This window comes from Phyllobates terribilis, unplaced genomic scaffold, assembly GCF_046119375.1.
Source record: "Phyllobates terribilis strain yellow unplaced genomic scaffold, ASM4611937v1 Scaffold_1__5_contigs__length_1240528914, whole genome shotgun sequence".
Taxonomy (NCBI): domain Eukaryota; kingdom Metazoa; phylum Chordata; class Amphibia; order Anura; family Dendrobatidae; genus Phyllobates; species Phyllobates terribilis.
This window is the reverse complement of record NW_027362761.1, coordinates 316,618,497-316,633,968: the sequence shown is the minus strand read 5'-3', so window position 1 is coordinate 316,633,968 and position 15,472 is coordinate 316,618,497. Positions and strand designations below refer to the sequence as shown.

Sequence of the window (15,472 nt, the reverse complement as noted above, 5' to 3'; positions counted from 1 at the left end):
TCTAATGAACATGTGGCAGATAGTTAGAAAGAAAATGCTAGAAACGCGTGTCTAAGGACATTTTATGTAACTTAACCCCTTCATGACCAGGCCATTTTCCATTTTCTGCTCCCCTTCTTCCCAGAGCCATAACTTTTTTATTTTTCGGTCAATATGGCGAAGTGAGGGCTTATTTTTTGCGGTTTTACCATATTGTGTACTGGAAAACTGGGAAAAAAATTTGGTGTTGGGAAATTGCAAAAAAAAAAGGGCAATTTCACAGTTTTTTTTACCATGTTCACTAAATGCTAAAACTGACCTGCCATTACGAGTTCGTAGATACCAAACCTGTATAGGCTAATTTTTCATTTAAAAGCTGAAAAAACACGTAGTTACTTACCGGTAACGGGATTTCTCAGAGCCCAGGACGGCACCACGGAGAGAGAGGATCCGCCCTTCAAGGACAGGAAACCTACAGATAAAAGGGCGGTACCTCTCTCCTGCATCAGTTGTTCACAGAGCATGAGAGGACCACCAGGTTAGTAACACGAAATTTTACAATTTAAGACCTCGTCAGACACACCATGTGGCTACAAGAAACGAATAAGTGTGCGCACCCACACGTGAAGGGAGGGAATGTACGGGTGCCGTCATGGGCTCTGAGAAATCCCGTTACCGGTAAGTAACTACGTCTTTCTCCTTCCCTCATGACGGCACCACGGAGAGAATTACAGAGAAGTGACTCATTAGGGGGGGACCACAGCTTCCAGAACCCTTCTCCCGAAAGTAAGGTCCGAAGAAGAGGTTAAGTCTAGCCGGTAGTGATTAAAGAAGGTAGAGGGGGAAGACCAGGTTGCCGCTCTACATATCTGCTCTATCATAGCACCGGCCTTCTCCGCCAACGAGGCTGCCACCGCTCTCGTTGAGTGGGCCTTCAGTTTCTCCGGGCCATCTTCTCCCCGTGAGGAGTAAGATAGTGTGATGGCCTCCCTTAACCATCTGGCCTTCGTGCCCTTAGAAGCTTTCTTCCCCTTACGAGGGCCCTGAAAGCAAACAAAGAACTATCCTGCCTACACTCGTGTCGCCTCTAGATATTGGATTAGGTATCTTCTGACGTCTAGTGTATGCAAGACCTTCTCTTTCGTGTTCCTAGGGTTAGGGCAGAAAGAAGGAAGGGTGATTTCCTGGGACCTGTGAAATCTTGACGCCACTTTTGGTAGATAGGCAGGGTCGGTTTTCAGAATAACCCTATCCTTCAAGATTTGTGTGAAGGGGGAGCCTGCCGATAGAGCCTGAATATCACTAACCCTACGTGCGGATGTGAGAGCTACCAAGAGTGCTGTCTTTAGGGACAGAATTTTAAGGGATGCTTCCGACAGGGGTTCAAAGGGGGCCTCTGTTAAAGCTGAAAGGACCAAGCTTAAATCCCAGGGTGTGGTATTTCGGGATGGGATGGGACGGGATCTAGCTGATGCCTTAATAAACCTAGATACCCATCTATCCCTAGCCAGGTCAAAATTATAGTGCGCTCCCAGGGCCGCCACTTGAACTTTTAAGGTACTTGTGGCCAGGCCCTGCTCCAACCCCCTCTGTAAAAATTCCAGGATGGCTGTCAATGGAACCTCCCCACCCAACCTGGAACCTGAGACTGAAAGGAATTTCTTCCAGGTTTTCCCGTACAGCTTGGTGGTGACTGTTTTTCTACTTTGAAGTAGTGTGGTGATAAGATTTGGGGAGAAACCTTTGTCTTTCAGAAGAGCCCTCTCAAATTCCAGGCTGTTAAGTGTAAGCTTCACGCCCGAGGATGGAGGACCGGACCCCGAGAAAGAAGGTCCGGGAGCTCCAGAAGAACCCATGGGTCGGAGATAGATAACCTCCTCAGCCATGAAAACCATGCCCTTTCTGGCCAAAAGGGGGCTATCAAGATTACCCTCGCTTCCTCTTCTCGGATTTTCCTCAGAACAGCTGGAATCAGAGCAGTCGGAGGAAAAGCGTAAGCTAGAGGGTAATTCCATGGGATAATGAAGGCATCCACGGCTACGGGGTTCCCTTTGGGATCTAGGGAGCAAAAAGAGCGTGTTTTTTTGTTCTGATTGTTGGCAAACAGATCTATGGAGGGCCGGCCCCACCTTTGTACAATCTGCCGAAAAACTGCTTGACTTAATTCCTACTCGCCCTGCTTCAGCTGTGTCCGACTCAAAGTCTGCGGTGCGATTTTCTATCCCTTTTATGTGTAGAGCGGATAGGGATTGTAAGTTCTCCTCGGCTAAGTGAAAGATGACCTCTGTCGTCTGCATTAGGGAATGGGACCGTGTACCCCCCTGGTGGTTCAGGTATGCCACTACTACTTGGTTGTCTGAAAAGACCCTCACGTGATGACCCTGTAGTGTATGCATGAATTCCCAGAGTGCCCGCTCTACTGCTAGGAGCTCCTTCATGTTTGAAGACATTAGTTTTAGGCGTTCTGTCCAGACCCCCTGAGCTACCAGATTGTTGAGGTGAGCCCCCCAGCCCCCGGGACTTGCATCTGTGGTCAAGATTTGCGGCATTGGCATTGCCCAAGGAATCCCCCGGGCTAGATTGTCTATGTTCCCCCACCACTCTAGGGAAAGTGTGGTTTTTGCAGATAGCGTTAAAAGCCCTTCTAAACGCCCTTTTAGGGCTTTTTATGCCTCTAGGATTTCCCACTGAAGGGTTCTGGTATGTATTTGAGCCCATTGGACGGCCGGAAAGCATGCTGTCAGGGAACCTAGTAGGGACATGGCTTTCCGAAGGGACATAGATGGGTGGGTCTTTGCCCGAGATATCTGGCTTAAGATTTTTTGAATTTTCCCTTCGGGGAGACGACACTCCTGACCTTTTGAATCCAGCACGATGCCTAGATATTCCTGTATTTGGCATGGTTCTGTTTTGGACTTTTCCAGATTCAAAAGCCATCCTAAGCGAGTCAATTTATCCATGACCTTTTTCAGATGGGATTTGCAGTCTATAGGAAGGAGCTGCCTATTATCAGGAAGTCGTCTAGGTTTGGGACGACCAGGGTGTTCTGTTCCCTTAGATGAGCCATCACCTCTGCAACAACTTTGGTGAAGACCCTTGGGGCTATGGCGATGCCGAATGGGAGAGCTGTATATTGGTAGTGTTTGACCACTCCACCCATAGGAACTGCTACCCTGAGGAACTTCCGGTAGTCTTTGTGTATCGGGACGTGATAGTAAGCGTCTTTTAAGTTCAGGACGGCCATGAAACAACATTCTTACTGAAGATTTTATCGTTTTCATTTTGAAGGCTTCCACCTTCAACAGTTTGTTCAGTTTTTTAAGATTCACAATCGTCCTGTATGTCCCATCTGTTTTTTTTCTCAGGAATAATGGAGAATAAAAGCCCATGCCCTTCTCTCCCCCCCCCCCCACCCACCCCCAAGACCTCCTAAAGGACTGCCTTCCCTACCAGTCCCTGGATTTCCTGCTCCAAGGCCAGTTGCTCCTCATTTGAAGACCTTTCGGGGGTTATAACAAAGTTTTGCTGAGGGAATTTGAGGAACTGGAGTTTCAGGCCCGATTGTATTATGCTCAGAATCCATGAGCTGTTGGATATTAGCTCCCAGGCCGGGAAAAAACTTGATAGCCTTCCCCCCACCCGGGGCAAATCTTCATTGGGGGACCTTTCTGTTATCACTGGAGGGCTTGTTAAATAGGAATCCCTTGGTCTTCCTTCTCCTGTCTTCCCATCTATCCTGTTCTTTAGGGGGATTCCTACGTATAAACCTTCTACTCCGAAAGGGTTTCCTGTAAGTAGTGTTAGACAGGATAGGAAACCGCTTCTTATTGTCCCCCTGCCTTATCCAAGATATCATCAACGGCGGGCCCAAATAGAAACTCGCCCTCACAGGGGATGGACCACCACCTAGGCTTAGTCTGCAGATCCCCGGGCAAACATTTGAGCCAGAGGGTTCGTCTAGCCGCGTTAGCAAGCCCTGCTGCTCTAGCACCTAATCTGACGAAGTAAGCCGAGGCGTCAGCCAGGAAGGCCGCTGCCCCTTTCATTATCGGGATAGATTCAAGGATTGTGTCTCTCGATGTTTTTTGCCTCAGTTGTGATTCAAGCTGATCCAGCCAGACCATTAGTGACCTGGCCTTACACGTGGCAGCTACCGCAGGTTTTATCCCCCCCCCCCCAGCAGCTTCCCAGGAACCCTTTAGGAAGGTGTCTGCCTTTTGATCCATTGGGTCCTTTAAGACGCCCATGTCCTCAAATGGAAGGGAGTATTTCTTTGAGGCCTTTGGCTATGGTGACATCTAGTTTTGGTGCTTTCTCCCAAAAGGAACATACTGGGTCCTCAAACGGGTACTTTCGTTTGGGGGAAAGGAAGCGTCTGAATCTCCGCCATCCTCAGAACTGCTAGACCTGGACTCGGAGGATATGTTTTTAGTTTTCCTTAACCTTTTGCCCCCCTGAAAAGATTTAATAGTGTTTTCGACCTGCGATTTAATCAGGTCTTTAAGTTCAGAGGCAAATCTCGGGGTTCCCTCGCATATAGTCTGCTCAATACAGGAGCTGCAGAGTCTCTTATCCCAAGTAGTGGGCAAGGTTTCAGTGCATAGTGCACAAGTCCTATTTTTTTGTTTTCCCTGTACTCTTTTTTCCCCCTATAGGAGACAAAAGAGAGAGAGCAAGGGCCCCTAGTTACAAAGTGGACTTTCACGAAGCTCACTTACCAACCAGACGGAAGAGCGGGTACCGGTTCAGGAGGTGGAGCCATCTTTGTAGATGGAGTCCTCCTGGAAGATGCAGAGGTGGAGTACTTGCTGCGCTGCGACGATCTGCCGGAGCACCCGCTTCCACTGTTCCGGTCCTGGTGCCCCGTCTCTTCCGGTCTCTTCTTTCGTTGGGTTGGCGGTGGCGACTGAGGAGGTAGCTCTTGCTCCTCAGGTAGCTCCTGGTCACTCATTATTATATATGTATATACTTTTTTTTTTTTCCCTACACAGCGTGCCAGAGCTCTGATGAGCAATTACTGGTGTCCTCGCTGTCTCTTTAAGGCACTGGGAGTCCCTCCCATAGTGCCTGTGGTGACCTGACGCCCCCTGCTCCCCTGCACCTGCAGGAGGACGCCCGCGCCTGTGCAGACTGGCTACCCAGTCATGCATTGCGGCGTTGCGTCATTCAGGGGCGCCCGGCGCACGTGCGGGGAGGAAGGGACACCCGTGCCTGAGCAGAATGGCTACCCAGTCATGCATTGCGGCGCTGCGTCATCCAGGGGCGCCCCGCACGCACGCGCTCACCTCTGCAACCAGGGGAGTCCAGAACAGTCCTCGACAGCCCCGCCTCTTCGTCCGGACCCCCCTCCGCACACCCTAAGGGCCCACTGACCCCAGCAGTGGCGCATCAGGACACCGCACCAGCAGAGGCCTCCCGCTGCCTGTATTGGACTGGCCGGGCATCCCACGACGTCCATCTTCTGGCACCCCGCAGGTATGCCTCCTCCGGACTCTAGGGTCCCGTCAAGGACAGGAAACCAACTGATGTGGGAGAGAGGTACCGCCCTTTTATCTGTAGGCTTCCTGTCCTTGAAGGGCGGATCCCCTCTCTCCGTGGTGCCGTCATGGGGGAAAGAGAAAAAGTGTGCGCGCGCGTGCGATTTTCCGAGACCCGTAGCGTCTCAATTTTTTGGGATCTGGGGCTGGGTGAGGGCTTATTTTTTGCGCACCGAGCTGACGTTTTTATTGATACCATCTTGGGGTAGATACGATGTTTTGATCACCCGTTATTGCAATGTAGCGTCCAGTCAATCAGTGATCCAGGCAGAGGACGCTGTACAGGAGACCTTTCACCCAGCGCATAACACTGGCCATGATTCAGTGTTAAAGTTATGCCCTCTCTAAACTGCAACAGCACTTGCTGCTCAAGATTATCTTGAATAAAAACTAAGGTTTAGGAAAAAGTCAGTCATCTCCTCATTACATAAACTTCAATACCAAAAGTGTTGTCAAGTGGTTAAAAAGGGAATGGATGTAGACTTAAAAGTCAAAATGAATTAAATGACTAATGCTTGGCTATAGATGAATTATAATGAACAATACTGAACCCAACCAGTAAAACAAAACAAGCAGTTTTGATGGCTTTAATAGGTTTTATTTACAATTTTAGGGGACTAATCAGAAGTGAAAATTATAAAATTATTTTTGCTGAAAAGCCTCAGCTATAATTTAAAGTTTGCACATTAAAAACACCACATGTAAAACAAAGATGGATAAAAGAAAAGCTCATTTACATCGAGAAGAGTGTGGTAGAACACAAGGGCCCACTTGAAAAACATCATTTCCTGGAGAGAGAAATTACAGATTAACATTTATTTGCTGGCATGTTAAAATGAAAAAATATAAATTTATGCTTTAATGCCTCTAAAGTATATAATAAGTGGTTGCAAAAATCAGTCCGCTCTATAATACAGGGACATGTATGAACCGTTAGATAGCGAGTAGGATACAATTATTACAATCTCATGTACATTTGTTGTTGTTTTTTTTTTTTAACAAAGAATGAGTAAACTAAACAATTATGGATAAAATCTCAAACAATTGAGAAAATATGTAAATTCTGAATTTAACAACATACCTTATGAGAGGAGAGAAATGAGAGCATCGAGGAATTTGCTTCGGTCTTCTGTCCTTAATTCAATTACTAAACACGATGTAAACAAAGAAGTTATCATCATTAACATTCTGCAACTCCTCATGTTCTAATGCACTAGGAGCTTGAAAATACATTAGTCGTCATCAGAACTATCTGTTCAGGTGCTCAAGGATGAAAAGTAGCTTCTGTAGAAGACATCCCCCCACCACTTCCTCTCAGCTGTTTTGCTGGTAAAATTCCAACCACTCAAAAACATGTTAAGAGGGTCATGGGTCACACTAAACTTCCAGTCTGACCTCATTAAAGCCACTGCAGAAGCTACTGTGCAGCCAGCCACAAAGATTAAAGCTAAATATCAAAAGTTTGAGCTAGAGATCAGAATTCATCAAGAATGGTCTTCACTCACTTGACATATCAAATTGATTGTGAAGTGTCCGAGAGCTTGTACTTTCCGCAGCTTTCTCAAAGGCTCGACCAAAGAAACTAGAGGTAAAAAGGTTTATAACTAAAAGGGTACATGAGTATGCCAACAATAGCGTGAACATAATTGCATTATAAAACTAGAACAAATTTAAATATTCCACAACTCAAAGTTTATAGTTTAGTGCAGAGGTCCCCAACCGCCGGTCCGCGGACCAGGACCGGGCCGTTGGGGTTTTTCAGCCGGTCCGCGGGGAGAGGGGGCCCCTCCAGCCTCCAGCAGGGCCGCCATCAGGGCATGACTGCCCTGACTCCAGTATGGGGCCCGGCCGGTAGGAGCCCCCTCGGAGCCCCCCTCTTGTGCGTCTCTCTCCTCATGGGGCCCCCGGCCGCATGCTAAGCGCCGGGTCCGGGACATCTTAGCGCTGCGCTGCAGCGGCAGCACCTTCATGATTCCCCTGACTTCCGGTCATGTGACGGCGCCGTCACATGGCCGGAAGTCAGGAGAACCTGGTGTCAGCGATTTGGACGAGCGCCAGGATTCTGCAGGGATCGCATGGGGGCAAGTATAACAAGTTTTATTTTTTTTTAAATACAATTAACTAGGAGTGGGGGGAATGGGAGATGCACATGGGGGAGGGGAGAGATGAGAGATGCACATGGGGGGAGGGGAGAGATGAGAGATGCACATGGGGGGAGGGGAGAGATGAGAGATGCACATGGGGGGAGGGGAGAGATGAGAGATGCACATGGGGGAGGGGAGAGATGCACATGGGGGGGAGGGGAGAGATGAGAGATGCACATGGGGGGAGGGGAGAGATGAGAGATGCACATGGGGGGAGGGGAGAGATGAGAGATGCACATGGGGGGAGGGGAGAGATGAGAGATGCACATGGGGGGAGGGGAGAGATGAGAGATGCACATGGGGGGAGGGGAGAGATGAGAGATGCACATGGGAGGGAGGGGAGAGATGAGAGATGCACGGGGGGGTGAGAGATGCACATGGGGGGGAGGGGAGAGATGAGAGATGCACATGGGGGGAGGGGAGAGATGAGAGATGCACATGGGGGGGGAGGGGAGAGATGAGAGATGCACATGGGGGGAGGGGAGAGATGAGAGATGCACATGGGGGGAGGGGAGAGATGAGAGATGCACATGGGGGGAGGGGAGAGATGAGAGATGCACATGGGAGGGAGGGGAGAGATGAGAGATGCACATGGGAGGGAGGGGAGAGATGAGAGATGCACATGGGAGGGAGGGGAGAGATGAGAGATGCACATGGGAGGGAGGGGAGAGATGAGAGATGCACGGGGGGGTGAGAGATGCACATGGGAGAGATGAGAGATGCACGGGGAGAGATGAGAGATGCACGGGGGGGTGAGAGATGCACGGGGGGGTGAGAGATGCACATGGGAGAGATGAGAGATGCACGGGGGGGTGAGAGATGCACGGGGGGGTGAGAGATGCACATGGGAGAGATGAGAGATGCACGGGGAGAGATGAGAGATGCACGGGGGGGTGAGAGATGCACGGGGGGGTGAGAGATGCACGGGGGGGTGAGAGATGCACGGGGGGGTGAGAGATGCACGGGGGGGTGAGAGATGCACGGGGGGGTGAGAGATGCACGGGGGGGTGAGAGATGCACGGGGGGGTGAGAGATGCACGGGGGGGTGAGAGATGCACATGGGAGAGATGAGAGATGCATGGGGGGGGTGAGAGATGCACGGGGGGGTGAGAGATGCACGGGGGGGTGAGAGATGCACGGGGGGGTGAGAGATGCACGGGGGGGTGAGAGATGCACGGGGGGGTGAGAGATGCACGGGGGGGTGAGAGATGCACGGGGGGGTGAGAGATGCACGGGGGGGTGAGAGATGCACGGGGGGGTGAGAGATGCACGGGGGGGTGAGAGATGCACGGGGGGGTGAGAGATGCACGGGGGGGTGAGAGATGCACGGGGGGGTGAGAGATGCACGGGGGGGTGGATGAGAGATGCACGGGGGGGTGGATGAGAGATGCACGGGGGGGTGGATGAGAGATGCACGGGGGGGTGAGAGATGCACGGGGGGGTGGATGAGAGATGCACGGGGGGGTGGATGAGAGATGCACGGGGGGGTGGATGAGAGATGCACGGGGGGGTGGATGAGAGATGCACGGGGGGGTGGATGAGAGATGCACGGGGGGGTGGATGAGAGATGCACGGGGGGGTGGATGAGAGATGCACGGGGGGGTGGATGAGAGATGCACGGGGGGGTGGATGAGAGATGCACGGGGGGGTGGATGAGAGATGCACGGGGGGGTGGATGAGAGATGCACGGGGGGGTGGATGAGAGATGCACGGGGGGGTGGATGAGAGATGCACGGGGGGGTGGATGAGAGATGCACGGGGGGTGGATGAGAGATGCACGGGGGGTGGATGAGAGATGCACGGGGGGTGGATGAGAGATGCACGGGGGGTGGATGAGAGATGCACGGGGGGTGGATGAGAGATGCACGGGGGGTGGATGAGAGATGCACGGGGGGTGGATGAGAGATGCACGGGGGGTGGATGAGAGATGCACGGGGGGTGGATGAGAGATGCACGGGGGGTGGATGAGAGATGCACGGGGGGTGGATGAGAGATGCACGGGGGGTGGATGAGAGATGCACGGGGGGTGGATGAGAGATGCACGGGGGGTGGATGAGAGATGCACGGGGGGTGGATGAGAGATGCACGGGGGGTGGATGAGAGATGCACGGGGGGTGGATGAGAGATGCACGGGGGGTGGATGAGAGATGCACGGGGGGTGGATGAGAGATGCACGGGGGGTGGATGAGAGATGCACGGGGGGTGGATGAGAGATGCACGGGGGGTGGATGAGAGATGCACGGGGGGTGGATGAGAGATGCACGGGGGGTGGATGAGAGATGCACGGGGGGTGGATGAGAGATGCACGGGGGGTGGATGAGAGATGCACGGGGGGTGGATGAGAGATGCACGGGGGGTGGATGAGAGATGCACGGGGGGTGGATGAGAGATGCACGGGGGGTGGATGAGAGATGCACGGGGGGTGGATGAGAGATGCACGGGGGGTGGATGAGAGATGCACGGGGGGTGGATGAGAGATGCACGGGGGGTGGATGAGAGATGCACGGGGGGTGGATGAGAGATGCACGGGGGGTGGATGAGAGATGCACGGGGGGTGGATGAGAGATGCACGGGGGGTGGATGAGAGATGCACGGGGGGTGGATGAGAGATGCACGGGGGGTGGATGAGAGATGCACGGGGGGTGGATGAGAGATGCACGGGGGGTGGATGAGAGATGCACGGGGGGTGGATGAGAGATGCACGGGGGGTGGATGAGAGATGCACGGGGGGTGGATGAGAGATGCACGGGGGGTGGATGAGAGATGCACGGGGGGTGGATGAGAGATGCACGGGGGGTGGATGAGAGATGCACGGGGGGTGGATGAGAGATGCACGGGGGGTGGATGAGAGATGCACGGGGGGTGGATGAGAGATGCACGGGGGGTGGATGAGAGATGCACGGGGGGTGGATGAGAGATGCACGGGGGGTGGATGAGAGATGCACGGGGGGTGGATGAGAGATGCACGGGGGGTGGATGAGAGATGCACGGGGGGTGGATGAGAGATGCACGGGGGGTGGATGAGAGATGCACGGGGGGTGGATGAGAGATGCACGGGGGGTGGATGAGAGATGCACGGGGGGTGGATGAGAGATGCACGGGGGGTGGATGAGAGATGCACGGGGGGTGGATGAGAGATGCACGGGGGGTGGATGAGAGATGCACGGGGGGTGGATGAGAGATGCACGGGGGGTGGATGAGAGATGCACGGGGGGTGGATGAGAGATGCACGGGGGGTGGATGAGAGATGCACGGGGGGTGGATGAGAGATGCACGGGGGGTGGATGAGAGATGCACGGGGGGTGGATGAGAGATGCACGGGGGGTGGATGAGAGATGCACGGGGGGTGGATGAGAGATGCACGGGGGGTGGATGAGAGATGCACGGGGGGTGGATGAGAGATGCACGGGGGGTGGATGAGAGATGCACGGGGGGTGGATGAGAGATGCACGGGGGGTGGATGAGAGATGCACGGGGGGTGGATGAGAGATGCACGGGGGGTGGATGAGAGATGCACGGGGGGTGGATGAGAGATGCACGGGGGGTGGATGAGAGATGCACGGGGGGTGGATGAGAGATGCACGGGGGGTGGATGAGAGATGCACGGGGGGTGGATGAGAGATGCACGGGGGGTGGATGAGAGATGCACGGGGGGTGGATGAGAGATGCACGGGGGGTGGATGAGAGATGCACGGGGGGTGGATGAGAGATGCACGGGGGGTGGATGAGAGATGCACGGGGGGTGGATGAGAGATGCACGGGGGGTGGATGAGAGATGCACGGGGGGTGGATGAGAGATGCACGGGGGGTGGATGAGAGATGCACGGGGGGTGGATGAGAGATGCACGGGGGGTGGATGAGAGATGCACGGGGGGTGGATGAGAGATGCACGGGGGGTGGATGAGAGATGCACGGGGGGTGGATGAGAGATGCACGGGGGGTGGATGAGAGATGCACGGGGGGTGGATGAGAGATGCACGGGGGGTGGATGAGAGATGCACGGGGGGTGGATGAGAGATGCACGGGGGGTGGATGAGAGATGCACGGGGGGTGGATGAGAGATGCACGGGGGGTGGATGAGAGATGCACGGAGGGGATGAGAGATGCACGGGGGGTGGATGAGAGATGCACGGAGGGGGATGAGAGATGCACGGAGGGGGATGAGAGATGCACATGGGGGGGTTATGTTTACATAACTTTGTTGCCTTATGAAGGGCGGGGGGGGCCCCCAAAAATTTCTTGCACAGGGGCCCACTACAGTCTGTGTCCACCCCTGGGATGAAGTAAATGCAGCTGAACAGCAGCTGTCAGGACAGCTGCCCTGTCCTGCTGCAGGGTGTGATGGGGCCTCAGTGATGCGGCTCCTGGCACAGCACATTATGTGGGGCTCCTGGCATAGCTCCTGGCGGGGACCTGGTCTACACTATATGATAAGTATGCACTAAACTCCAAATCCCTCCATTACCCCGCCCCCATATGACCAAAGCCCCGCCCACCCCACCCCCTCCTTGCTGGGCCATGGAAAAATGATCTTGCTTCAAGCCAGTCCCTGGTGCAAAAAAGGTTGGGGACCACTGGTTTAGTGTATTAAAAAGAAATACACAGTCAGAAGGCTAACATTTACAGTTGTTCTGTACTGAAAAGTCCTGCTTATAATGCCAACTTCTTGCATTTGAGTGCGTAGTAAGGCTGCCTCTGATTGGCTGCAGCAGTTACGCGATACAGATGTTGATGCTAGGACTACAACAGAGTGCAGAGGAGGAGCAAGGCTGTTGCAATAGGCAAGTATTTGGTGGTGGACAACCCCTTTAAAAAGGTAAGGAAACGAATCCTGTGTTCACACAAAGACTAGTCTGTACCCAAAATAAAAGGATCTTACTTCTTTTTGTCAGAACTCTCAACTTCTGGAGGAATTCCCACCATAATCACTGTCCCCTTCTCAATATCTAGTGGAGCAGCCAGGACCAGAGGGAGCAGCTTACATCGCTTGTTTTTAGTCTAATATTCAGAAGAGAAAAGTAGAACATGGATATCCTCTAATAACACATAGCACTGCCCAAGACAAACCCTACAATATATTTGGCAACTCATCCATCTTTTAAAAGACTAAAACTGAACTTAACATCCAGGGTGTGGAGACTCAAACATAAATATGCTAAAAAGGCCATATATTATAAATATTATCATCCAAGCAGAACTTTTGAACCCTTTGCAAGTGCAAATGACAGGAGGATATCCCTCAAGATTGGAGGAAGCATGGTTTCCCAGTTAACGGAAAGAAGTCTTTACAGTAAGGACAGCCAAGGAGAAGCTCACAATTGAAGGAGAGCAGTGCACAGTCTTAAATTGGACAATTTTAGAAAAGAACATATTTAAAGAGCTGGAAGTGCAGCAATCAGTCATGGAGTCAGGAAAGACCTTATCCTCTTTCTGACAGAAAACCGGCAATTGTCTTCCCAAGTTTATTGCGATTCAAAACCTGCTTTTCCGTCCCTTTGCAGTAAGCCCTAAAATCTCATTCTTTTATTAAACAGTTTTGTACTTTTGCCCTTCACAGAACATTGTGGACAGGATCATCTCAGTCTCTGTACCAGCCTGTCACACATTCAGCCATGTTTATTGTACTTGTATGTTATGTATAGGTTTGAAATATTATTAATAATATTCAAGGTTAAAGTGAATCTCAGCCGTTAAACAATAGCTACATGGTCAACTAGTATCTTTGCAATAGACAGGCATACATAAGGGTAATTATGGCATACTGAATCTTTTCAGCTTGCAAGAATGCTGGCACCTGCAAACAGCCAATGAGCAGGCCATCTGCTGTTCAGACTTCACCTGACCAAAAAGATTGTTAAAAAAAAAAAAAAAAACTTATTATACTCATCAAATGTTATATTCAATGTCACAGATGTGACAGACATCACCTGAAAGTTAAAAACCATTAAGCCATATTTTTAAAAATTATTTGAAGTAATATCAAATATATACTCACAGAACTGACAAACGATTTCAGCAAGTATTTGCAAAGCAGACTCAATGACACAGGCTTAGAAAACATCTTGACATCTGGAGATCCCTAAACAGAAAAAATAAAATTCTGAGCTCAGGTTAAAGAGTAAAGGGCGATTATTACCCAAAATCATTTATGGATTTTTTACAGACATTTTGTGCCCAATTCATCAAAGCTTTTACGCCAAAATTCTGGCATAAAAAGATCTGAAAAGTCACAAAATTTTGGCACAACTTGAAGCGGTGCTAAATTTTTGTGACTTAACGTTCTAGTGCCATTTTTGCCCAACTCCGACAAAGTAGGCAGAGCTGGGGAAGGGATGGGGGTGAGGCAACCCTGGCTCATCAAACTCACGACAAGCGGCGATGTTCCTTATGCCAAAAAGCTTACACCAGTCCCCAACTGGAGTAAAATTTGTGGCGAGGCACACGCCACTTTTCAGATGCTCCAAATTTATTAAGAGGCGTGCACTTATTAATGAATCAGCAGCATCAGACTCCTACAGGCCCCCTCATCAAGAACAGTGTGGAAGATGTCAGTCTTGATGAATCGGGGGCTTTTTACTGGAGTAATCTATGGGAATCTGCATAAAAATATACCATATCTAGAGCATACGGAGTTTGGAAAAAACTGAAATGGATCCAAAAGATTCACACACACAAATGAGATACTATTGACCCTCAGCCAACATCTGCCAGCATCACTATTTGACACGGGGGCGGGAGGGGCACACACCATAAACTAGCACAATTATAATGAGAACAGGAAATGCGCTGCCAAGAACAATGGCAGTATATGGGCATCTGAAACGGGGTTGGCCTGTGTAAACAGTCTGTAAATTATCCCCTAAAGGAAGAAGATTGCCGGTCGGCCATCGTTTAACACTGCACATCATACAGTGTAAATGGATCTTAAAGAAGCACTCCCATCAAAGTTTTTATCCTCTTAATATATTACAATCAGCATATTATAAAGCACTGTGTACTTACAATTGTTAATTTTGCCTTTCTACCCAGTAAATCCTTCTTTTTCCTCTGCTCCATGTAGAAACGGGAAGTCTCTTTTCCCTCCAAAAATCATGACCCTCTTGAACTCCTGACCCAGCTGCTCCCTCCTCCTCCTGCCAGGGACTTTTGCAATAACCAATGACTCATACAAGGATAATTGTTTCTACATAGAGCTTAGAAGAATTCAGTTAGTTTTTAATCATGTGATGTCATAGACCTAATGGAAAACAAAAGAATTAACTGAGTAGAAAGGCAAAATGAGTAATTGTAAGTACACAGTGCTGTATGATGATTGCAATATATTAAGAGGATACAAATTTTGATGGGAGGAGTGCTTCTTTAAGTGTGCCTTTACACAGAGATCTCTCACCAATTTGTTTCCAATCAAACCAAAACCAATTTCCGGGGTCCTATTTACAATAGATAGCTGCCTGTCAAAATTGTTCAGCTGATTCTTTGTCCAGCTAGCAGCTATCTATCCCATACACAGGAACGCTCAAGTCTGTTGCGCGTTCCTGTGTTCTCTATGAGAGAGCTGCTACCAAACTCCTCTCTGGCAGTCTTATCTTACAGAAAACAAAAGGATCCACAGCCAGAAATCAGACATGTCAGAACTTTATCTCCCCAACATCAACTGTCCGGAACAGTTGGAAGGTCCCTATAGACATTAGACTCTTGGCAGAACCCGCCAATATCAAAGAGTTTGGCTGATTTTAGCCTGTGTATGGCTGCCTTTAGTCTGCACGCTGTGCAGCTGCCACATAGCAGTGCGTGCATTACCGGTAATACTCA

General features: G+C 50.8%; 1 protein-coding gene across 1 annotated transcript in view; it reads right to left on the bottom strand.

The window, feature by feature from the left end:
- Nucleotides 1–6,092: 6,092 nt before the first annotated feature.
- The window catches only part of CDC45 (cell division cycle 45), a 94,515-nt gene continuing 85,135 nt past the window's right edge, over nt 6,093–15,472 (bottom strand). The window contains exons 15-19 of the mRNA XM_073675229.1: nt 13,656–13,739; nt 12,540–12,658; nt 7,022–7,098; nt 6,598–6,663; nt 6,093–6,304 (exon numbers count right to left, since the gene is read on the bottom strand). Of these exons, the coding sequence (XP_073531330.1) occupies nt 6,599–6,663; nt 7,022–7,098; nt 12,540–12,658; nt 13,656–13,739 (345 nt within the window). The 3' untranslated portion in view covers nt 6,093–6,304; nt 6,598. The remainder of the gene's footprint in view (nt 6,305–6,597; nt 6,664–7,021; nt 7,099–12,539; nt 12,659–13,655; nt 13,740–15,472) is intronic.